Genomic DNA, 26,362 nt, shown 5'->3' with positions numbered 1-26,362 from the left:
ACAAGGATAACGATATGTTTTATACAGAGATTTATGTCTCGGAAACCCAAGGTAAATTGATTCAGCCATTTAGAGAACACTATAATCGTGATTAGACCTACAAACTTACTATAAGTATATAAGTATTTACCCATACACATTAAATCAGTTACTGCAAGATACATTAACAACTTAAATATTAAAATACAGTCGTGGCACGCTGCAGTAGACAAATTGACATTAGCGGAGGGAAAGCCTTGCACTTTGTGCTGATAAACATACCACCGTTAGACGTTAACAAGGAAACTGCATTAGAGACTATAGCAATGTTAGTATTTTTACCATTCAAGTATGGAGATAATGCAACTACAATGATAACGCTAACAATAACATAATAACAGACATTATAATAGAAAAGAATATTTATTTATTTATTGAAACAAACAACTAAAAATTCTACAAAAAAAATAGATTAGTTAAATTAAGGATGTGGCAAAAAAGGTAGCCAGCTCAGCTGGTGCATGGATGGCGCTGGTTTTCAGCTGGCCCTTTTGTCTCACACCATTTACACAATACGAGGTAGGGTAACAAGAAAGAAAAACAGATAAAACAAAAAAAATAGCAAATACGACAGTTAAATATTAAAGAATTTTGATTGATTTCTATTAAATATCTAATATATCAGGTGGCCGCTCGCTCGTTTGCCACCTTATGATATATAAAAAAGCACAATTAAATATTGATGTACTAAACTCTGTTAAATAATTCATATCAACAAAGCAATCGCCACGACCACGTACCAACTTATTTTCACAAAAGGCTCGTAATTTTATGCAAATAAGAGCGTCCTCGCAAATGGCACTGCATCTACAATTCCGAGGTTCTTTATGAAGCCGGAGCAAATCCTTCGCCCGTCCCGCGCAGCCTTAAGCTACTTAATGAGGACGTACAATACTATATTTTATTGCATCCTCTCTTTCAGATTCTACGATGATACTTTAAGTCAAGCAATTATATAGCCTATTAAACTATTCAAAGTTTCGTGAGACATTATTATAAACTGATATAAAAACGGCTAAACATTCACGTATATTCGTCCGTAAGCTGGGGGCCGCGTCCGCGAAATAATACCAGGCCCACTCACCCTGATGAAGGGCCCCCGATAGGCCCAAAACTAGTCGGTGCCGCCATCGAACGAATATACGTGTGTTTTTATATTAGTTTAATTATATAGCCTTCGTGATATCCATCAGGTTATAAATAGCAACTCTAAAAATTAACTACGTCATTTAAATATAGATATAGGTCAATGACGTCATTTTTAAATCACGCCTAGAAAATTATAATAGCAACGATAGGAGTAACTACGTATATGGTTTAGGATCTCCAATAAGTTACTTATTACGCTAGCGTTTACAATTCGTACATATTTCTATGTTTGGGAATGTATTAAACACACTGATCGCTACAAATTGATAGGTTATTGCTTGAAAATGACAGTTTAGTTTCAATCCTCACCACCGCCGTCAACCGCAACCGTCAGCGCCAAAATGGCGAAGATCGTTTAGGCACAAAATAACGCGGTTTATAGCCTGTCTACGTAGAGAGGTCAGTGATTAAACATTAGTAATTATTTCCTTTTATATATTTACGATAACTACAGTTGTTCATCCTTTTCATATTGCGGTACCAAGTAACACTAAATTGTAACGAATTTATCTATGTTACAGTAACGATAAAAAATGATACTGGTGGCAGATTCTAACTGCAGTTTCAAGTATATTAAGTAATATTGTCATCCCTCTGATTCTCTTCAAACAAAAAAAGACAACAAACCTTATACAACAACTAATATTATAAATGCGAATGTTTGGATGGATAGATGGATGGATAGACGGATTGATAGACGGATGGATAGATGGGTGGATAGATAGATGGTTGGATAGATGTATGGATAGATGGATGAATAGATGGATGAATAGAGGGATGGATGGATGGATATTTGTTTGAAGGTATCCAGAACGGCTGAACGCATCTCGACGAAATTTGGAATACATATCGAACATAGTCTGGAAGAGAACATAGGCTATTAATTGTATATTTTTTGTAATTCAGCACGGACGGAGTCGCGGACGACAGCTAGTATATGAATAAAAGTGTCACTGCAGTAGAAACCTACAGTCAGAGAAATCTTTTATTGGTTTTTATTCTTAATACGGCAACACTGAGTACTGTAACATTGACATCAACGCGACGTGTAGTAAAATTCTCACGTACTTTATAAACTGCCTGTACCAATATGAAATATATAACTTTTTCTTGTGTAACTTTTTGAAGAAAGTTAAACTTTTCGAGTTTTAAATGTACATATATTTGAATAAGTATGATGTGGCTAAATCAGGGTAGGTGTTTTTTTTTGTGACTGAGTAGTCACTGTTTGCCTTGAGGAGGCATTTACAGTTTCACCGGGCTTGGGGTGGCCGAGCGCAGATGGCGCTTAGCCTGAACCAACAGGGTAGGTGTGAAATGGTTTATCTTATATATAAAATTCTCGTGTCACAATTTTCGTTCCCATACTCGTCCGAAACGGCTTGACCGATTTTTATGAAATTTTGTGGGCATATTGAGTAGGTCTGGGAATCGGCCAACATCTATTTTTAATCCCGCGCGGACGGAGTCGCGGGCGACAGCTAGTCTAATATATAAAATTCTCGTGTCACAATTTTCGTTCCCATACTCCTCCGAAACGGCTTGACCGATTCTCATGAAATTTTGTGAGCATATTGAGTAGGTCTGAGAATCGGCCAACATATATTTTTAATCCCACGCAGACCAAGTCGCGGACGACAGTTAGTTTTTTTTATAGAATAATGTAAAGTGGCCACCTTCGCTAAAATAGCGATCGATTCCCACTGAATATTTAAGCTAATCCAAATCAATAATAATAAGTTACGTATCAATGTAAATTTTTAATTCCTAACAATTACATTAACTGTAAAATATAATTTGGTTAAGTTAAATATGCGTAATCTGAACACAGCGTCTAATCTTCTGTGACATGACTCGATTAATCTGTCAGTTTGACATTTTTTTGATATGGTTTATAAACAAAAATTATATTTGAAATTACGATATGTTCAAAATTTTATTCATATTTATAGCCGTTAGTTTTTCAATAGACGGTGTATGTGAGTAAATTATTATAAAGTCACAACTTACGTAGAGATAGTAAACAAACACCGACTATATTAGTTTCATCTATAAATATAATTCTAAACAAAAATGATACAAAGTGGAACTCAGTGCAGACTGCCAGATTATATTCTCATCATCTCGAAAACTGACATTTCTCAACCACGCGGTTTTCGAAAAATATTCTGTTAAAGTCGTGTTGTGGAATCATCTGTCCGCATATCCAAAACTCTAGAATTTAGGGTCCTTCAAAAAGTGAGCCTTACATATCGTTTCTCAAAAGGATGACAACGATCTGGAGTTCCTTTGGTATTGTCCATGGGTTCAGTGACTTCCTTTCAGTGATTTCACTGCTTGTTCGCCCCCTTATCATATATCAAAGAGATACTAGAATCATACTAAATTCAAATCCATAAACAAAGTCTTCTCAGATTGATCACAACACTAATACTCATTTATTTCTACAAACATTACATTTACCAATTGAAAATTGGAAAAGGTAATCGGGATATTTACAGATTTCAATGATTACGAAGATCTAACACAGAGGAATCAGTATACACGAGAGGACAACGAATTCGCACCAATAATGACACTAAGTAAAGACTCTGAGAAACTAGTGGCTTCAAAGAACATAAATTGCGATGATTTTACTAAATACGCTTTAAATTGTACCGCTCAAGCAGCGACGATATATAACTCAACCAGAAAAAGACCACCAATGCCCAACAAACTTTCAGAATGGTGCAGGTAAGGTTATAGATTATTATTACAGTTGAAATGTTAGCTTAAATGATTCTTAATACTAGTTGTGGTCCGCGACTCCGTCCACACAGAAATAAAAAATATATAATTTGTAGCTTCTGTGTTCTTCCAGACTATATTCTATAAATATACCAAATTTCAACGATATCCGTTTAGCCGTTCTCATGATAGCTTCAAACAAACATCCATCCATCTAAACATTCACATTTATAATATTAGCAAGATTAGTCAGAAGTAAGATTATCTACGAGTCTTGAATTATATATTTGCTAATTAAGAAACAAAAAATCTAGACTAACTATACCTATGACTCTTAGGGAAAGAATGGAAATCAAATGACACCCCACTAGTCAAAATCGATTCATTCGTTTAGTCTATCGGATACCAGATTGACAAACGTACGTCCAGAAAATTTGCTTTCTCCTGAATCAGTCAATAAATATTTTCTTTTAGTGCCGTAAGACATTTAACGAATTGCGCTACCGATTGGAACGTGGATTGCAGAGATGTTACAGAAAATTATTTCTATGAAGAAAGTATCAAGGGTCACATCCATGTATTAAGAAATATTTGCGACGACGAGTGGTTTATATCAAGTATGATTATTAACAACAGTCATATAAATTCTGCTAAGTAGAAGAATGCTTCTAACAGATCAATTGCTATTGTTGTAGTTTTTATAATCCATAAAATTGCTATGGAAACTATTGTCCTCGTAGTGGTTGAAGAAATTATTTGTTTTGCAAGAACAAAAATTACGGACCCATAGAAAACATCTATTCCTATTTACTTTGTAACTATTGACACTTCTTTTGATGAATTGTCTTAATTTTTTGTTAAGTCTTCAAGAATATATTATTTTAGAATATCAGAATCTGCCCCGATGTATTGAAAGTTCGGCAGCTGCGTGGGAAGATTGTTACACGAAGTTCAAACGAATTGTCGACGACAAAAAGAATACGACGCACGAGTGGACACATTACGTGACACATTTTTATTTATGTTGGTGAGAATCGTGTTAAAATAATACTTAAGTAGCTGTCGCCCGCGAATTAGTCTGCGCGGAATTAAAAACAAATCTTAATTAGTATCTTAAGTGTTCTACTAAACTATGTTCTACATCTATGCCAAGTTTCATGGAGACCCATACAGCCAAGTTCACTAGATACCTTCAAAAAGACATCCATTTATCTAAACATTTGCATTTATAATATTAGTAAGAAGTAAGGTTAGGGTTTATAAAGACTTGGGACCAGAAAACAGAGTCCGAGAAAAACATTAAACATGTAATTAAAGTTACATCAGTAGCACGAGGAAAGAACATTTGAAGAATGTATAAACTCTGAAGCTAAAAGGTTTATTATATAAACGTATCTTTGCAGTGCGAGAGCTCAATTTCGACGTTGCACACTGGAATCACTTCTAGATGGTGTAAACAAATGCAGTCGCGTACAGGCTGTTATTCTTCAAAAGTTCTCTGTTATTGTATCTCAAGGTGACGTGTTTCAGGTAAATTTCTATTACATTTTTCAAATCAACTTCCGTGGCTTCATAACTCTTAGTATCTCTAATGCCCTATTTCTATTGATTCTTGTAGGATTGTGACTTCAACGTTATTTATTCTAATTGTCCTGACGGGGATCCGCGACCTGACGAATTCCTTCTTTCCAAACTAGTTATGGCAGATGATACCGAAGACGCGGGAAATAGACTATCAGCTGAATTGTGCTTTATACCAGTTTATTTAGGCATACAAATAATAAACAATTTATAAACATATTTGGTTTTTATTATGATGAAGCGAGCCGAAAGTATTGCTCTCTCTTTCTTGCTCGTTTGCTTTTATTTTCAATCGGATAACGTCCTAGGGTTAGGTAAAAGTGTATTCGCTTTGAAGCGATTCCATAACAGACTTCAAAAATGTATAGAACTGACAATAACTTTCGATAAGTCACGTGTTTGTCGCGCGTCAGTTCCATACATTTTTGAAGTTCGCTTTGGAATCGCCTCGAAGCGAATGCATTTTGTCAAATCCCTCTGGCGTAGATAACGCGCGAATTCCCTGTGGCAGTAACAAGATGTTTCCAGGTGGGTTTACTAAGCGGTGACTTTTATATCCGTTTTACATATTTTATACATACTTTTCGTGGTTATCTTTTGCTTTTAATTTAACAAATTTGCATAAGTCAAATTAATTTAAATTATAAAAGACAGAATTTGCACTTTTAATGATAAGTGCCTAATGATAACATTAACATCATAATAGGCGGCAATTATGCCGTTGAAGTTTTAAATTTAGTTATTAATTAACATGATAATAACTTATTAAAGTAATAATTGACTTAAACTTAGCTGTCATATTTTTATTTTTAATACATTTTATCGTTTTAATTTTTCTGCATTGAAATTAAGCACGTTGAGAGCAGAGTTTTGAATTATATAGTAAAATACCGTAATTTAATACAAAATTAAGGTTAAGTAGGAATTGTCCATACTATACGGCATCTCGCCAGCGTTATCTGGACGATGGACTGGTAGGAGAAGGCGCAGGACAGGCGTCTTTGGCGATATCTTTTGTCGGAGGCCAAGACCAACTCCGTGTCGCTGCGCCAGCGGAGTAAGTAAGGAGTTGTACTCTTGATTTTTTTTAAGAATTCCAAGTAAATGTAGATTAATCCACATCTAAATGTACATCAAATTATAGATGTTTGCTTCCGAACGAATCAGATCATTTCGAAAGAAGTCATAGTAAACGAACTGTATCATAGGTTTTCGTTCTGTAATCGTCGACCCTTGTTATGTCGCGTTTAATTCAGGAACCGGATTAAACTTGTATCGGAAAAAGATAACAAACAGAATTAAATCGATTGGGCAACTTTTGTAAAGCTCAGTAACAGTGATGACAATTTTTTCTTTTGTTTTTTTGTGTTTGCGAAAGAGAGTTTGATGGAAAAACTTAAAATTTCTAAGTGTAGTACTTACACTACATATACAGATCTTAGATTGTAGTCGCCTAAAATGTTTCGACCGAACGCAGACCTCTTAAATATATCGGCTACTAAAATACCCTGTCAAAAAAAACTATAACAGATTTAGGCTCAACTAGTAGTCACAATATTTCCGTGTCCGTACAGCAACATTTGAGTCCAAGCTTGATCAAAATCGTTCCAGCGGTTTCAAGCGCGAACTTGCAGACACAAAGACTGACAAAAATAAAAATAAAAATCATTATAAACAACATAAAACATCATGAATCATGATTTCCAAATATTGTTAACTAGCTGTCGCCTGCGACGCCGGGCCGTTATATAAAAATACACGTACGTATTCTTTCAGACTATGCTCTCTATGTATGCTAAATTGAATTGAGATCCGTTCAGCCATTCTGGAGATACCTTCTAACAAACCATCATCCATCCAAACATTCGCATTTATAATATTTATTTATATATATATTCTTTCATCTCATAATATCATAATACAAGTCACTGAAATCGGTATTCACAATTTTAATACTAACTTTTTTTTTATAAGAGAAGAGGGCTAACGAGCGGCTGGAACACCGAGGTGATCAACAACACCCATGGACATCTGCAACACCAGAGAAACTGCAGATGCGTTGCCGGCCTTTAAGAAAATGGTATGCTCGCTTCTTGAAGGTCCCTAAGTCGTATTGGTTTTGAAATATGAATACTTAATTACTAATCTCAATTACTCTATATAATATAAATTAGATAATGACGCTTTGATGGATGCGTAAATGTATTCCAACACATTATGGGTTTCCGAAGCCATCTGTATAAAACATACTGTCTTCCCCGTCTATCATCTATGACAAAACAGAGATAACAATATATTTTATTCGAGGATTTCAGTCTGAGAAACCCACGGTCAAATGTCAAGTTGTACAACTCGCTTAAACTAATTATTCGTTATTAATTACCTAATCTTGTCATGTTAATAAGGCATGTCTCATGAACCACGTGTTATCCAGATTACCGAATTGTATACATATAGATAATTAATGTTTTCTCTTAATTGACTAAAGATAAGTCGTACATACTACTAGCTATGCACCCGTCTTTGTTCGCGTGAAATACTCTCTTTGGGTAGGATTTTAATTTTTTATGTAGTTATTAATCACAAAATTTATTAAACAAAACATTCACATTTATCTCGCATATTCTAATACAAATTTTCATCCCCTATACTTATTTTGTACTCTTTAGAATTTTTTTTTACAAAAATGGATGTCAAATGTATTTATTATATATCGAATTAACAGCTTAAGAAATATGTTACAATTTTCTAACTGTAAAAATGACTATTCTTAATTATAAATTCTCGCCCATTTTCAACCTTTACAACCTTTTTTCGCGTTAAAATATACCCTACGTCCTTTCTCAGGCTCCAGACTATCTGTGTACCAAATTTCAATGAAATCGGTTCAGTAGTTTTTACATAAAAGCGAGACAAACAGACAGAGTTACTTTCGCATTTATAATATTAGTACGGATTTTATTATTATCCTTAATAATATTACAAAGTAATTAATCCGTCATTATTATCATGACTGTATAAAAATTTCATAGACGATTGTGCTTATAATATTTTTTTACCTAGGTAAATATATTTTTTTTTACTTTGTATGTCAATTATATGGATGGTTTAATAATCTTGTTATATACGCTGTAATGGACTTATTTACAGTCATTGATATATAATTTTCTTTTTTTGTTAACTATTAACAAATAACATCACTCGCTGTCGCCCGCGACTCCGTCCGCGCGGTGTTAAAAAAAAGTTAATAAGTAGCCTATATGTTCTTCCAGACTATGTTCTATATGTATGCTAAATTTAATCGAGATCCGTTCAGCCGTTTTGGAGATATATTAAAACAAACATACATACATCTAAACATTCGCATTTATAATATTAGTAAGATTAGTAAGAAGTGAGATATAAAAACATTATAGTAATAATAAACATCCTGTCAGTAAGTTTCCACTGCCAAGACAATTGTACAAAAACATAATAATCACCCTTTTTATACTTTTTGAAAGAAGACACAGAAATATAATTATGTTTTTTCAACAAGTATCAGCGGTGGAAACAGCCAGACAACACATTAACCACTAACATATATTTACATTGTAAACTAGCTGTCGTCCGCGACTTTGTCAGCATGTTATTTAAAAACATGGTTGTCTGTAAAGTCAGTTTACGGACGATAATTTTACAAATTTTTATGAATTGCAGCTGTATTCCGCGCGGAATTAAAAAAAAACTTAATAATTAGTCCATGTGTTGTTCCAGACTATGTTCTACATATATGCCAAATTTCAGTGAGATCCATGCAGTCGTTCTGGAGTTGTAACAAACATCCATCAAAACATTCGCATTTATAATATTAGTAAAATCGAATTATAAGACAGATACTAACATCACTAGCCGAATGCTAAGGCCGATCGTGCCTCTCTTTCGCTTGTTCCGTGCTCTCGCTTGCACGCCTAGCGCACGCGGAACACGACGATGACCACATACATTTTCCAGCACACATAAGCGATCTTTAAGAATAAATCAAGTCAAAAGACGTAACGTAATTACATACAGACATTACAATTTTATTAACTGTATATAGATAAATATATATGCATAGAATTGTCTACTCATTTCCTTGTCTCAATGAAACAATACTTCAAAGACAAATAATGACAACCAATTGCGTTGTGACGTCATTATATTCTATTCACTGTTTATAACGTAGCATAAAGTACAATACAACTAGTGTTGTACCAATTTATCTTTTTTTAGTTTTTCTTTATATTTACCAATAAAAGATTATTAATGTCTTATCAATAACTATAGAATGAAATCGAGTAAACCTCGGTAGGAATAAACTCTCTTTACTTTATTTTTTTTATAATATTAGAAACAAAAATCAGCAAAAAAAAAACTGATTCTCGCAACGCGTTAACATCCACAACAATAATTATGAAATCTCATAAAAAACCAAGTCAGTTATTGCGCTAAATACACGGATGTGAAATATAATGCAGGGGTAATTTTTATGAATAACTAGCTGTCGCTCGCGACTCCGTCTAAGCCGAATTAAAAAAAATAATTAGTAGGCTATTTGTTCGTCCTGACTATGTTCTACATGTATGCCAAATTTCATCGAGATCCGCTGAGCCATTCCGGAGATACCTTCAAACATCCATCCATCTAAACATTCGCATTTAGGATAATAGTATGATTTTAGATGAAATTCAATAACTGCAATTTGGTTAGGAGAAATTTTAGGATAAACACAATAAATAACAAAAGGTAACAAAGATCCAGTTGCAAAATATAATAGCAAACTTCATCGCTTTACTACACAAGAACACTACGGCAACATGCATTTAGCACTAATGCAATATTATTAAATAGTAATTACGTCAATAGATGTGCAGATAACGCTGATCACATCCATGTCATTTATATCAGTTCCTTGACAATATACGAACGTGTTAAAATGTTTCTATTATTTATTGTTCTAAATTCAAATTTATTTTTTCAAATTGAATCTGCAAAAATATTAGCATACTTCCCAATACCTTCAATAAGCCATCAAGTTGTATTTCGACCACTTACACAAGAATTAGCAAAACAAGGTCACGAAGTGGTCGTTGTAACTCCAGATCCAGCTTTCCCAAAAGGTCAAGCACCAGCGAGATTAAAAGAAATAGATGTTCATGAAATATCATATAATTATTGGGCAAAATTTCTAGCAACCGCAACTGGAAATAAAGATGATTTGGCAACACAGTTAGAAGTGGCTTTCGATTCGATATCCATGATATTCGAGAAACAATTGGCAGTTGAAGAAGTTCAAGAAATTATTAAAAATAAAAATAATACGTTCGATTTACTTCTTTTAGAAGCTTGTGCTATGCCAGTATTATCATTATCTTTCATTTATAATTCACCAGTTATTTTAGTGAGTTCATTCGGTGGTCTAATAGGAAATTATGAATTGTTAGGTGCACCAAATCATCCAATATTTTATCCATTACCACTACGACAGAGGCTATATAATTTAACAACATGGGAAACATTAAATGAACTATACTACAATCATTTCAAGATGTTTCAACTATTTGACGACCAAGAAGAGAAGCAAAATAAGGCTCTTAGAAAAATCTTCGGAGTAAATTTTCCAGGACTTGCGAAGCTAAAGAGTAATGTACATATGTTGTTTTTAAATATCCATCCTATTTGGGATAATAATCGACCAGTGCCACCAAATATTATTTATATGGGAGGACTACACCAAAAGCCACGGAAAGAATTACCATCTGTAAGTATGCAGAATCACTAATTAAATTAACGAGTGTTAACTATTCTTCTACCAGCGGTCGCCCGTGACTCCGTCCGCGTGGAATTATTATATAAAAACAAAATAAGTAGCCTATGTATTCTTCCAGAATATACTCTATAAGTATGCAAAATTTCATCAAAATCCGTTAGGCCGTTCTGGAGATACCTTCAAACAAACATCCATCCATCTAAAATATTAGCATTTATAAAATTTATTAGATGTAAGATTTTAATTTAGTTTGTCTTTATTTTTTGCAGAACCTGACTTCAATTCTAGATTCTTCAAAGGATGGTGTAATTTATTTTAGTTTCGGCACCAATGTCGATCCTGCGTTGTTGCCGCCAGAAAAAATAGAAATATTTTTAAAGGTTTTCTCAAAACTACCATATACTATCTTATGGAAATGGCAATCTAAGATGTCGTTTACCGTGTCCAATAATGTAAAAGTTATGAAATGGTTCCCACAATCAGATTTATTAAGTAAGTATTTTTCCATTTACTTAAATGCGTGAAAAATTACGCTGTGTGGGTAGGGGTATTTGGAGTAATTGAAGATGGAAATTAAGACAGATATGTTATTACGGAAAATCTAATTGCAGAGTTTTTAACCATAAACATACTAATATTATAAATGTGAATGTTTAGATGGATGGATGTTTCATTGCAGATCTTCGGAACGGCCTAGTGGATATTGATGAAATTTGACACAGATGCAGAACATAGTATAGAAGCATACATAGGCTATTACTTTTTAATACCGCGCGGTCGGCGTCGCGGGCTACAGCTAGTATTACATAAAATCAAATGAAAGAGGTAATCTGCTTCATTTTAACGTCACATAATTTTCTAGGACATCCGAAAATCAAACTCTTCATAACACAAGGAGGATTACAATCCACCGATGAGGCTATAACTGGAGGTGTTCCATTAATCGGCATACCAATGTTGGGGGATCAATGGTTTAATGTTGAAAAATATGTACATCACGGACTAGGAGTAAGACTCGATTTGGACACTCTTACTGAAGATAAACTTTTGAATGCTATCAAAACCGTTATTAATGATGAAAGGTACGCAAAATTTTCTTATTTATATCCACTGAAATAAGGGATATGTTTGATATTGATTGAACATCATCAAAAGTAGTGGAATCGTATTAAAGTTGTCTATGGCGTAATAGAAAATCTTTGCATTTATAATAAGGTAAATGATAAGTACGAATAACAATTGTCATTATTACTCTTAGTTAAATTTTCCAGACAATTATGTATTGACCGTTTGTAACCACTTGAAGGCACTTGAACAATACGAAGTTTTAGCTTAGTCATTTATAAAAATTAAGTGGCTTTAGAATTATATTCTGTTGTAGGGCTAAAGAGTGTCATGTCATTTTCATGTGTTATAAATTCATTATTATGAACTAACTATACGTCCTCACTAAGGGTTTCGAAGCCTATCCCAAGGTAGGGGGTGACTAGGCCACAGTCATAATCAACCACGCTCTCCTAGTGTGGGTTGAGTGACTTCACACATCTTTAAATTTCTTCTCAGGTGGCATCACGATGTTTTACTTCACCTTAAGAACATTATACGTAATATATAAAATTGAATAACACATGCTATATTTAGGGATTCGATCCTAGGACCTGGAAATTACATGTCAAATGCTTTACCTCTGAGCCACCGATCTGGTTGGTTAAGTTTATAAATTAACTATAATTTTTTTCCACAGTTCCCGTAAAAATGTCATCAAATTAAGGACGTTAATGGAAGACCAAATTCAGAAGCCACTCGATCGAGCTGTGTGGTGGATAGAGCACGTACTCCGGCATGGCGGCGCTCAACACTTACGAACGACGTCCGCAAATTTGTCGTGGTCACAGTATTATCGTATTGATTTAATTCTAATTACAATCACTGCTTTGCTTGTTTTTGTTGGATTATGTATTGTTATATCATATTGTATTATAAAGAATTTTCTTATATACTCAAGTAATGAAAAACTAAAAAATAATTAATAGAAAATTTATCTACTTATATTGTTTTATGTTTTAAAATAACAAAATCAATTGCAAAACAATTAGATATTTTAATTAAAATTAAATGCATTTCTTATGTTTACAAATATAATTAAGTTGCCAAAAAGTTATATTTTGTCGGACTATATTTGGAGTCGAGATGAATTAACTTTCCAACAGTTAATTAGTTAAACTTTACGGACAATGAGTTCAGTTGAAAGTTCAACTAAACATAAACAAATGAAATTTAGAATTCGTGCAAAAGTCACTCAGAAATGTTAGACACAAAGGACTTAGTAATTGTCTCACTATGGGTGAGCTATTTAATTTTATCAAAAACAATATTTTTGCTAAAGTACGCAAAATGTATAACACCATTAATCGCAACTGTTTTTTCTTTATTTTTATTTTCGTATATTTTTTGTTCTACAATCGGATTGTATAAAGTTTTATTCGTACATAATTTATTACACATTTATCGAAATTACTGATCTAAATAATAACAAACGTGCAAAGTTGTACCTTTAAGAAATACTGCGCCTTTGTGAAGTATAATTTATTGTTCACGTATTGGCAGAATGGACGTAAAATTTTGTAATTAATGTTCAGAGATAGCATACATGAAGTTTCAAACAAATGTACTTCAATTAAGAATTTCCGAGACTCTAAAAGTTAATAATTTTCATAAACCTTAATATTGCCTACAGAAAAAAAAATAGCAAATTTTCTTTTCAAATTATTGTAGGCGCTGAATAAATAATTCCATGTTAATAATTAGGGCAAGCGTTCAGACAGATTCAATTCTAAACTTAAAGATAATTGAAAATAAATAATATAATAATTATTATAATAACTCTCGGATAGCGGAAACATTGGCCTATATAAAATTAATTTGAATATTATTAGATAAGTTGCGACAATGGCTTGTAGTTATCATGCTCTACAACGTATGAAACATTATTCATTGTCACGGAGTATGGTGTGAACTACGCATTAATTAAACACGCCGTAAGGAGGGCGCTGTTAACATAGTGGTGCGGTAAGTTGGCACTTCGGGAACACAATCACTGATTTTACTGACGTGCCAACTCAGCTGCTATATCCTAAAAAACATAATATAACTCTCAAAAGAGCAAATCCCACTGTCAATAATGTATTTCAAAGAATAAGAGTAAAACAATTAATTAAAATTAAAACAATTTTACAATAAATATCTAGAGCACTAGCTGTCATCCGCGACTCCGTCCGCACGGAATAAAAAAATAATTAGTAGCCTATGTGTTCTTCCGGACTATGTTCTATATGTATGCCAAATTTCATCAAGATCCGTTGAGCCGTTCCGGAGATAGATTCAAACATCCATCCATCTAAACATTCGCATTTATAATATTAGTAAGATCGTAAAAGTATATTAGGTATTGAATTATTCATGTACAAACACGTTTCATTTCTCAGTAATTACAAGACAGAACTGTTTGCTTGCTGACTTAATGATTGCATTAGCTGTAGCTTTATTATGGCCATTAAACTATCGTTAAAGCACAACGTGAAGCGCTCAGATAGTTAACATCCTAGCTGTTAATATACATGATGACTTAGCCTAGTACACATAGCTCCTCGTAGCTTATTGTAACACTGCATTATGTATATAAGCACGTCGGTGGCTCAGGGGTTTGGGCACTTGACTTGTAATCTGCAGGTCCTGGGTTCGAATCCCACCATGTCGAAATATATTTTCAGATTTTCGATTTACATACATATCCATACATCCAAACATTCGCATTTATAGTATTAGTGAGATAGTAAAGAAGTAAGATTTCAAAAGAAGATTAAAAATTATTGTTTTTTCTTTCGTCATTTAATATAAAAATTGATGTAATGATAAGAGGAAGGGATTAACTCCTAAAACACAGGGTTTTTTCCCTAGTTTAGAAACCAAGACTTCCACATAGTGTATATGACAAAAAAAGTTAAGCTTTATAAGGGTGACATCCGAAACCGATGGGTATATATATGACGAGTATGCGGAAATTTAATGTGGAAGTTGCAAGATGACCGCGCCAAATGGAGATAGTTTTTTTATATGAAGTTATTTAAAAATAGCCTACCAAGTATTATCTTTTCGTTTCGAAATGTCATTACATGAGGCTTATTGGGATAACAAGGTACATCGCGCCATGACAGATCTCGTTGAGTTGTCAATTTGTAGATTTAAGCTGATATGAAGATATCATCAGAAAAGAAATATTATTTCATATCAAACTACTCTGAGAGTTTTTTTTCTATATGTACAATTAATATATATCCAAAGGAAAAATAATATAATAATATAATATATAATATTTTGTGTACATATTTTTTTTTTGAAATTATAACTAAAAATTGTCTGCCTGTCTGAAAATGCGTACTGATTCCGGATTATGTCATTAAAAAAAAGTTTATCTTAAAGATTTTTTTTGTATCAAAAACCTTCTATGGTGACTTAAGAATATCCTACCAAAGTTTTATCAAAATCTGTCCACTAGTTTAGGTACACTCAGGTGACAAACCTACAAACATATATTTGTATGTGATGATAAAATGAAAAAGGTTTAAGTCCGATAGATCTACAAAAAACAAGTCGGACTCAACATAAAGTCCGTGCATTATACAGAGAAATGAGTATTTATTTTACTTTGTACGGAACACAGAAAAATCTCACTATAATCTAGACAATGGAACTAAAAGTGGAACACATGGATAATTGAGTTACACGCACGAGTGAATGGAACGAGTAAGGTGGATTCAAACAATTTGACCAGCGTCTAATTGGATTTCGAATTCCGCCATCTTGTTTTTTTTTAATCAAACGTACATTTTATAGTAACTGTTACATTCACTGGAATAAATAATATACCATTTACTTTTTAATGTTACGAGGTAACAAACGTATAAGCACTTTATTTGCTTAAGACGTCTACCAACAGACATCTGGAACAATTAATACTGTATCTTTTGCACTGTCTACCTTTCAGACAAAGGAAGTAAAAGAAGGAAACATTTCTCCCTCCTCTACGGCCTCATACTCGCCTTTACATACTTTTTTGTATCATTAGGTGGCAAACAAGCAAGCGGCCACCTGAAATCGCTGAAATAGCGAAGCAACCCTTGCCCATAGACATACGCAATTGCAGATGCGTTGCATACCTTGAATCGGTGGATGCACAGAAAGAGAATATTATCCCTTCCCATGCATCTCATCCGCCTTTTCATTTATTCTGATTATTGTTAGGAAGAGGAAGAAGACAAGAATTTCGTCTCAGTACACACTCATCAGCCGAAATACGTAATTACTTCCAAGTCGTGTCTTCTTGTGTCGTAGAGGAGTTGCACTTGTAAGGCTATTCGTACAGCTACTAATACTGCTTCGGACTCTACCGCTTTTAACTATGTTTCATTAGTAAACTGGCTGTATGATTTTGATGTTGTAGAGTTATAGTAATAATAACACTAAATTAGAGAGGCAGCTAGCAAATTTTAACCAAGTCTCAGAGTTTAAACTTAGTTGAAACTCTCGCAACTTTATGATCTTCCTTATCTCAAAGACTTTTGTTACAGTGAAGCATTATGCTTAAAATAAAATAAATTTAAAATGAACTATTATTTTTTTAAGTCAGTAGTATTTTCACGGATTGTATGTTTTTAGAGACGAGTCCTTGGATACTTTGTACATATTGCCCGGAGAAACCCTGACAACCTGAACAAATTGGTTGTGGTCGGAAAGATAGAGGGTAAAAGGTCACAGGGTCGATCACTTACTCGCTGGTCATCAAGTGCAGGCTATATTGGGACTCAATATCACGACTGCCCTGAGACTGCCGAAGATAGGACGGCGTGGAGGCAGCTGGTCGATACAGCCGTTAAAGCGTATCAAGACAAGCACGACCTTCAGAAATGAAGAATACGAAGAAGAAGATGTTTTTAGATGCAAACGAATGAAGTCTGTAATGTCGATTTTAACTCAAATAGCTTGAACTATGTTTAAGAGTCAATCGATTCGATTTGGATAATATTCTGTAGGATTATTTGTATTTCTTGTTTCTTTATTAGCTGCTAGTTATTTAAATACATTCTACTATCAGAGTGTGACGTAATTTTGTATTTAAGTAAAGTCCTTTGTTAAAATACAAGACAAGCCTACATTTAACCTCAAAATTTAATTTGTTCAGCTGAAAGTTTCAGCAAAGCTCGTTATACTCGAAGTGTTAGTACTTTACTGTCGCCGCCAAAAGTTAATTCATCGCACGCCTCTTATAATGGACCGTCGGGACATGTTTGTGTGAAAATTTTCAACATAAAACTACACGACCCTGAGAAATCTAATGAAGAAAAATATTTTTGAAGCTTTAGAGAGTCATTAGGGACCTATGCCAATGTCCAAAAAAGGGTTCACAAGATTGTAGTTGGTTTAAAGCTGTCTTGCCATAAGTTAGGTATTATTTTCTAAGGAGGTTTTACATATTTTTGACTGTACTGGCCGCGATAAGATTACGCAGCTAGATAAGGTTTTCACTCCAGTCTTTTTTCCGACCATTCCATTATCGTGCATTATTGTCTAAATAGTTTAACTGATTTTAGTGTGTGACATCATAATCATCAATTCACTATAAGTCCGCACTAAGGGGTTCGGAGCCTACCATTAGGTAGAGGTAATTGGACCGTGGACGAGAGCGAAAGCGTGCTCGTTGCCCCGTCCCGATGCGTTTTAGGAACAGAGAGGTTTAGTGGGTATGCCTCCGCTATGGAGGAGAGTCCCACATAACTACCGCGTCCCCCCCGGGGCGCGGAGTATGCATAAAGCATTCCTCTCTGGAAAAAAAAGGTAGGGGTAATTAGGCCGGTCAATCACGCTGGCCCAATATGTGTTGACTTCAAACTTCAAACTATCTTTGAATTCCTTTCAGATATATGCAGGTTGCATCACAATGTATTCCTTCACCGTAAGTCGAATAAATGTGGATATATAAATCAAAAACAAGAAACACATTGGTACATGGCGGGGTTCGAACTCAGGACCTATAGACTACAAGTCAAGTGCTTAACCAGTAAGAGTCAATGGACTATTCTACCCCTTTATGTTAGATACAACCACTAATATTAGGTACTTGCTCCAAAGTATTGAGAGAAAGTACTCAAAGTTATATAATCGTTATAAATATATAAATAACATGCGTCATGAACTTATGTTTGCTTCAGTTATCAAGAGTCTAGATGATCCTGTGAACTTGGTGCCGCATAAAATGAATAAACAAGATACACTCACGTAACCAATAAGTGTATAGTCCGCCGAACATATCTGGCCCGATGAGCCTCTGCTATGCGGTTAGTTTTCGTCAGAAAATAAAAAAAACCTACATCAACAGGGAAAATTACATAAAAGCAAAGACATGACAAGAAAACTTTAGTTCGACCTTCTTGTGGTATCCGAGAAATATGTGAACTAACAAAGTCGTCTTGACATCGTCATATTTTGATAAATGAGGTAGCGGTAACTGTACGGACTAATGTTGCCATTTTCATAATTTTTGAATTCCATAAAATTATCACGCATAATGTTATGAGTTTGCTAATGTGTTGGGAAGAAATTACTACGAGAACTCAGGTCATTAGATGCATATCAATTGTTTGGAGTTGCAAGAAAGACGACTTTTGGAAGAAGATAGGAAATCATTGCTTACTGGTAACCCTAAAAACTTTAAAGAGTCCCTTGGTAAATGTCAAAAACTACCATAAAAATCTTGTGTAGCCATATAGTAGGAGAAGGATTTTGTCACTTTTGCAAAATGTCAGGAGGTTCTAATGAGCTGTTGTTATTTAGTGTAATTAACTCCCACCGGGCCATGTAAGTTATTCGATCTATAGTTACAAATATCGGAAATACATATGACACATATAAGATACACCCCATTTAATTTATCATTAAGACAAAACAACGACGCCTATATCTCATGTGGGTAGACAGAATTTACTCGGTTACGGCTGTTCATAATACCGTTCTTAATCATGTGATTTACCGAAATACTTGTACATACGAGTATATTAATTTTCATAATTTCCATTATCTTTGAAAACCCGAGACAATATGTTTTGTACGGATGTTTAGTTATTAACTTGTAATAAAATGTTTTCTTCTCATTTTTGACCTGATCTGTATATGCCTCTGGAAAGGCTTAAGCCGGGGTATTTTGTGCCTACTTGTTGTTCACATATTGGTGCTGACCGAAGTGCTTGGTAGTGATGATATATTATCAAACTAATAATAGATATACAGTTAGCCGAGCAGCGAACTATCCAGCATATATCTATACAGATCTATGTATCCTGACCAGAACTAAATTATTAAAATAATTCTCATAGGCTCAACTTAACATCGAACTAAAGATGACCTTTATGACGCAATAAGTGACGCGTTTATTCTAGAACATCAGAAAGGTTATCAACCTGTAAGTATAAAGGAATTGCATTGTTTAAATGGCCGTTGGTAGGATAACAAGTTAACTCCTTAATTAAATGAGACAAATGTCTCAGTGTTAGCGTTTTGTTTCGTGTGATTTTTTCGTGTTTGATTTCTTAAGATATGTGTCAAACGATTATTTAGTAGTGGATGACCATTAATCACACAGTATATATATAGTCTATCGTCAATAGATTAACTCAAGCAAAGTCTTTAAAAACTACAACCACTTCCTATAGTAAATTTGTATTTTTAAACTCGTTAACGATGAAATTTTGTGTGTTTATGTTATTAATAACTTCGGTTGATTTTGTTAAATCAGCAAACATTTTAGCAGTGTATCCATGTCCATCGATATGTCACCAAGTTGTGTTTCGTCCGTTGACACTAGAATTACTTAAACGAGGACATAAATTAACAGTAATCACTCCTGATCCAATGAACCTAAAAGGAGAGGGATATGAAAATTTGACAGAAATCGATGTACACAATGTGTACTCGGTAATTAAGAAATATTTGGCTACAAATGGAAGCAAATCAGATTTCATTGATCAAATTAAAGGTATAATGGATCTTATTTCTATCAGTTTTGAAGAACAAATGAAATTAAAGGAAGTTCAGAATGTTATCAACAATAACAAAGAAAAGTACGATTTGATATTAATAGAGGCAACATATGTTCAAGCATTAGCTATATCTCATATAATCAAAGCACCAACGATGTTAATAAGTTCGTTTGGAATGTCTTTAGGAATTCATGAATTAATGGGAATACCGACACATCCCATTTTATACCACAGGACGTTCCAAGAGAAGCTATATAATCTAACGTTATTAGAAAAAGCAAAAGAGGTGTACAACCAGATAGTATTTACCAAAGTTAAAATAAGAGAGGAAAAAGAGAATGAAGTACTTAAAAGTCTATTTGGGCCAGATACTCCAACGATAAGTGTTTTAAAAAATTATATTGACATGTTATTGGTAAATTTACATCCTATCGGGGAAGGAAATCATCCTGTACCACCAAACGTAGTATTTAAAGGTGGATTAGAAGTACAAGCACGATCTCCTAAAACTTTACCGCAGGTACTTACTAATTTCTTTATCATTAATTAATCAAGTCAGTCTATTCAATTTTATAATTTTGAACCGTCAAAAATAACGGATTTACGGATGAGAGGATGCATGGAAATGTTTTCTTTCTGTGCATCCTCTCCTCCGTCTATTAAAGGTAGGTAACGCATATGCATTTGCTTATGGCAACTTTCTATGGGCAACGGTCACTTCGCTATTTCAGCGATTTCCGGTGGCCGCTCGCTCGTTCGCCACCTTATGATATAAAAAAAAATAAAGATCAAATATGACACCTTCTTTCATAAAGCAACGTATGTGAATAATCGATAAATTTAATTGTGTCGGGAGTATCGCGTTGCGCGCATTCGGTAAAGGAAAGGTCAAATCGTCGATGCCAGTCGTCTCTTCTGGTCAGTAAAGGCATAGACTATATGTCAATCGCCTTACAGTTTAAATATTTTTCTTTCAGGATCTTCAACAATTATTAGACAGTTCTGACCACGGTGTTATCTACTTTAGTTTTGGTACAAACGTGAATCTCACTTTACTGCCGCTGGAAAGAATACAAATTTTCGAAAAAGTTTTTTCCCAACTGCCATTCAACGTTATATGGAGGCGAGATAACGACGGAATTGTCGTAAAATCTAACAATATTAAAGTATTGGAATGGGTACCGCAAGCAGAATTGTTAAGTATGTTAAAGTTATTTATAAATAATGGATGAAAATTCTGACAAATAAATCGTCATCATCAGCTCACTACACGTCCCCACTAAGAGACTTTGATCCTACCATAAGTTAGGGGGTAACTAGGCCATAGTCAACCACGCTGGCCCAGTGCGGGTTGACTTCACACATATCTTTGAATTTCTGCTCAGATATGTGCAGGTTTCATCACAATGTTTTCCTTCACCTTAAAACGTTGGATAAATGTAAATCAAAAATTGAAAAACACATTAGTACATAACGGGATTCGAACCCAAGACCTGCAGATTCTAATCCTGTTTGTCAAAGTATTGTCCGAGATATATAAGCAATCTTTACTTATATATTTCAGTGCACAAAAATGTCAAGTTGTTCATAACACAAGGAGGCTTGCAATCAACTGACGAAGCGATCATAGCAGGGGTTCCTCTCCTTGGCATACCACTGTTAGCAGACCAGTGGAACGTCGAGAAATATGTTTACCATGGTATTGGACTAAAACTCGATTTTGAAGATATCACCGAGGACATGTTAAAGAATGCAATATTAGAAGTAGCCGAAGACGAAAGGTAAGATCCCAAAACAATTTGTTTACTGCTAGTCGTTCTCCTAACGGATATATGAAGAAAGTTCGAAACTTTCCCATACTTATCCGTAATAAACAAATGAAGCGCACATGTGTTATCTGCTTTTACATTGGATAAGGAATCAAATAAATTTCTGCCTATCCCAATGTTTTGGGGGTACTGATAGGTAGAAAAATGTATAGGAACTTAACATATCGTATCCTAGACTTGACTTAATGGCAACAATTTTACGAAAGGAAAAAGATACATAAGAGCTTTCATTTAGTAACTAAATATAATATAATTTCAGATACAAGAATAACATAATTCGTCTCCGATCGCTGATGGCAGATCAACCGCAGGCATCACTGGAGCGAGCAATGTGGTGGATCGACTACGTACTGCGACACGGCGAAGCCAAGCAACGAAGAGTCCCCACTGACAACACCACCTGGACGGAGTTCCTACATCTAGATTTAATTATGTCTATTGCTTGTTACTGCTTTATTGTATATATATCGACAATCCTAATGATAAGATCTTTAGTTTTTTGCATATTATGTAAAGATAAATGAACAAAATAAATGAGACAAAATTCTAATTTTTATTTAACGATTCGCCGTACCGGACTTAGTATTGTGTATTCATCTGTTGGTCAATAATAGAGCTACAGACGTAATTTATTGCTTTCTTATCTACAAATGAAGTATGAGAAACTTATGCACTTGATTATTAAAAAGTGCAACAACATTTACATATGTCACGTTTCCAAGTCCTGAACATAATCGCAAAATTAATTACATAGTTCGCTTAAATAGGATAACATGTCATTGATACATCTAACAACTATTAATTTATTCAAACTGCAACTCTTTGTAAAAGCAAGTCGTCTTTATACAGAGAATTGCAAGTAACGTTTCATTTAGAAATAAGAAGCATAAGTGTTAAGCTGGATTATATTTTTAACCCATCCACGGATCAATTTGATAACATACAAATCACGTATAAAAGAAAAGACGAATTATTTTATGTGCCCGTAAATGTTTAAAAGTGGAATCTAAAAAATGAAGTTTTTTGTGGTTTTGCTTTTAGTGATTATTGGTGACTTTGTTAAATCGGCAAACATTTTGGCAGTGTATCCATGTCCGTCCATCAGTCACCAAGTTGTGTTTCGTCCAATAACACTAGAATTACTTAAACGAGGACATAAAGTGACAGTTGTCACTTCTGATCCAATGTACCCGAAAGGTGGACATGAAAATCTGACAGAAATCGATGTACATGACAGATCTTACGCTGCGTTGAAAAAATACTTTGTCTCTCATGTAACTGGAAGTAATTGGGATTTATTAAATCAAGTGAAAGGTATTCTCGATCTTCTTTCTGTTAGCTTTGAAGAGCTAATGAAAACAAAAGAAGTTCAAGATCTTATAAATAGTAAAGAAAAATTTGATTTGATTTTATTAGAATCGATATACCCTCAAGGTTTAGCAATTTCACATACATTTAAAGCACCAACAATACTAATAAGTTCATTCGGACCATATGTAGATAGTTATAACATAATGGGAATACCAACAAATCCAATTTTATACAACCATATGTTTCGGCAGAGACTTTACAATTTAACTTTGTTAGATAAATTAACTGAATTCTACAATCAATTGGTAATTCATTATGAATTAAAAAAGAGAGAAGAGATAGAGAATGATTTGCTTAAAAAGTATTTCGGACCAGATATTCCGTCTTTAGGTGTTTTAAAAAATTATGCTGACATGTTGTTTATTAATATACATCCTGTTTGGGAAGGGAATACTCCAGTACCGCCAAATGTCATACATATGGGTGGATTACACATGAAGAAACCAAAAAAATTAACCCAGGTATTTATATTTTTACACTAACTTTTGCCTGTGAATTCGTAAGCGTGTAATTAAAAATCTAATTAGTAGCGTACATATTCTTCTAGACTATGTTCTGTATATATGCCAAATTTCACCGTGATCCGTATAGCCTTTCCGGAGATACATGCTAATAAACATCCATCCATCTAAACTTTCACATTTAACTTAGTAAGATTATTATTTTTATTATCTTACTTCTAACTGCGCAACGAAGATTTCATCTCAGAATTGGTTCCTTTAGTTTGCATTTTAACTCAGTTTAGAATAAACACTAGTTTATCATTGCCCTTGAGGTTAAATAGCCATAAATGTATCTGTCAGTATTTTTCCATACATTCAGTTTGCACGCTATCTCATAGACTTATTCTATTTGTTCATTCGTGTGTTTGAGTGGAAAATATTAACCTTAAGTTTCCACTGACGATACATAGAGAGAAAAAATTGTTAACCTGATTGTTTTTTTTAATCTATTAAGAATTACCATAATGTATTAAATTACAGATTTGTTTACCATGGAAACTCAAGATAAGAATTTTTTTAATTTGCTTCTAAAAATTTCTGCCAAAATTTCTTCCAAAATCATTATTAAAAAAATGTGACCTTGAATTGTTTTTCTCCTCAACAATGACTAAACTGGCGCTTTATGAGGACCCCACCTGATGTTAAATGATAATGTAGTTTAAATACGCGGTAACAGTAAATAATTGAACGATTTTTTAGGATCTTCAGCAATATCTGGACGCGTCAGACAATGGTGTGATTTACTTTAGTTTTGGGACAAACGTACAACTATCTTTGCTGCCGCAAAATAAAATAGAGATATTTGAAAATGTACTTTCTCAATTACCTTACAATGTCATTTGGAAACGAGATACAGAGAGTGTTTTTATAAAATCGAAGAATGTTAAAATATATAAATGGCTACCTCAAGCTGATTTGTTAAGTAAGTAAATTTTATTACCATATTCAACTATACACCATATGTGACTGCTATTAATTCGTTAAATATCATATTGAAAATTTTAAACTGACCATTATAATCCCGCGAGCATATTACCATTGTTGAACATGATTACTTAGCGCCTACTAAAAAAAATCATCAAAATAACTGGAAGAATTGATTCTCTTCTTTGCTCCAATTTCACAACAGGCGCTCCTCAGGTTTTCTCTAATGATATTCAATAGTCTTCATAGTGTCTTCTTTTAATTTAGAAACTTATACAATTACAGGGCATCCAAATATTAAATTGTTCATAACACAAGGAGGCTTACAGTCAACTGACGAAGCGATCACAGCTGGTGTTCCTCTCCTTGGTATACCAATGCTAGGCGATCAGTGGTACAATGTTGAAAAATATGTTTATCATGGAATTGGGCAAAGACTTTATTTCGAAGAGCTTACCGAAGAAAAGTTGAAAAATGCAATTTTAGATGTAGCTGAAGATAACAGGTATATCAAGTTTTTTTTTGTTTCAGCCAGCTATTAATTAAGACAAATAGTAACAAACGTCATAAGCGCCTAGTGAAATAATAGTGGCAGTAAACATTGTAAATATTTGCAGTACAGTCTATGAAAGAAATACCAATTCCTTACCTATACAACATTGAGGACAGGAATGGGTACCAACCTTCTTGTATAAAAATTGCATCCAAAGTTAAAGCAAAGGGATACTGCAGATACATCCTAGTAATTTGACTATACCAAGACATAGACCTCCGGCAGATCCATATCCACGTTGTCATGCAGATATACCGATTATAAGGAACGATATTCTAATTTCAGATACAAGGATAACATAATTAGTCTCCGTTCCCTAATGTTGGATCAACCACAGGCGCCTCTGAACAGAGCCATGTGGTGGATCGACTACGTGCTGAGACATGGCGGCGCAAAGCACCTGAGAGCCCCCGCCGCTAACATTACCTGGACTGAATACCTAGAACTAGATCTTATGTTATTCATCGCTTGTTCTTTTCTTATTCTATTTGGATTTACATTCTCATTATTAAGAATTCTAGTTTCAATCGTATCTTCGAAAATCAAACTTGATAATAAACTAAAGAATGAATAACGTTTGAATTTATAAATAAAATTTTAAAATGTTTTGCGACTTTTTTTTTGGGATGATAGTTCAATTTTGTGGTTCTTAATTCAATGAATTGGAGCTATATAATCTTTTATCCCTATTAAATATTCTAAATGATTGAATTACTGAATATAGTAACTAATTTACTATTCGGTCATATACTTAAATTGATTACGGTATAAATTAAGCTTCCTTAATATGTATACAGTACCTGGAT

At 33.9% G+C, this 26,362-nt stretch overlaps 4 protein-coding genes across 6 annotated transcripts; all 4 read left to right on the top strand.

Moving 5' to 3' along the window:
• The first annotated feature begins 3,067 nt into the window (after positions 1-3,067).
• On the top strand, positions 3,068-5,715 carry LOC106118588 (uncharacterized). 3 transcript variants are annotated; one of them, XM_013313257.1, is made up of 6 exons: positions 3,068-3,167; positions 3,708-3,921; positions 4,390-4,532; positions 4,801-4,942; positions 5,319-5,445; positions 5,534-5,715. In XM_013313257.1, the coding sequence occupies exons 1-6, from the start codon at positions 3,113-3,115 to the stop codon at positions 5,708-5,710; spliced, it is 858 nt and encodes a 285-aa protein (XP_013168711.1). In that variant the 5' UTR covers positions 3,068-3,112; the 3' UTR covers positions 5,711-5,715. The 3 variants fall into 3 exon arrangements, with proteins under 3 accessions (XP_013168711.1, XP_013168710.1, XP_013168712.1); XM_013313256.1 differs by having other exon boundaries at positions 3,690-3,921; XM_013313258.1 differs by lacking the exon at positions 3,068-3,167 and adding an exon at positions 3,200-3,480 and having other exon boundaries at positions 3,690-3,921.
• A 4,713-nt stretch (positions 5,716-10,428) lies between these two features.
• LOC106118502 (UDP-glucuronosyltransferase 2C1-like) lies at positions 10,429-17,254 on the top strand. Its single transcript, XM_013313161.1, has 6 exons — positions 10,429-11,278; positions 11,557-11,779; positions 12,150-12,369; positions 13,032-13,283; positions 13,895-13,901; positions 17,003-17,254. Exons 1-6 carry the CDS (start codon positions 10,454-10,456, stop codon positions 17,252-17,254), a joined length of 1,779 nt encoding a protein of 592 aa, XP_013168615.1. The 5' UTR covers positions 10,429-10,453.
• Positions 17,255-19,433: 2,179 nt separating this feature from the next.
• On the top strand, positions 19,434-22,740 carry LOC106118665 (UDP-glucuronosyltransferase 2B4-like). Its single transcript, XM_013313356.1, has 4 exons — positions 19,434-20,896; positions 21,354-21,576; positions 21,941-22,157; positions 22,465-22,740. The coding sequence occupies exons 1-4, from the start codon at positions 20,078-20,080 to the stop codon at positions 22,727-22,729; spliced, it is 1,524 nt and encodes a 507-aa protein (XP_013168810.1). The 5' UTR covers positions 19,434-20,077; the 3' UTR covers positions 22,730-22,740.
• Positions 22,741-22,981: 241 nt separating this feature from the next.
• On the top strand, positions 22,982-26,130 carry LOC106118666 (UDP-glucuronosyltransferase 2B15-like). The gene is made up of 4 exons (XM_013313357.1): positions 22,982-24,037; positions 24,779-25,001; positions 25,289-25,508; positions 25,842-26,130. The coding sequence occupies exons 1-4, from the start codon at positions 23,219-23,221 to the stop codon at positions 26,128-26,130; spliced, it is 1,551 nt and encodes a 516-aa protein (XP_013168811.1). The 5' UTR covers positions 22,982-23,218.
• The last annotated feature ends 232 nt before the right edge of the window (positions 26,131-26,362 follow it).

This window comes from Papilio xuthus, unplaced genomic scaffold (assembly GCF_000836235.2).
Source record: "Papilio xuthus unplaced genomic scaffold, Pxut_1.1 DF827570.1, whole genome shotgun sequence".
In the NCBI taxonomy this organism is placed as follows: Eukaryota; Metazoa; Arthropoda; class Insecta; order Lepidoptera; family Papilionidae; genus Papilio; species Papilio xuthus.
This window is presented reverse-complemented; position numbering and strand designations above follow the sequence as displayed.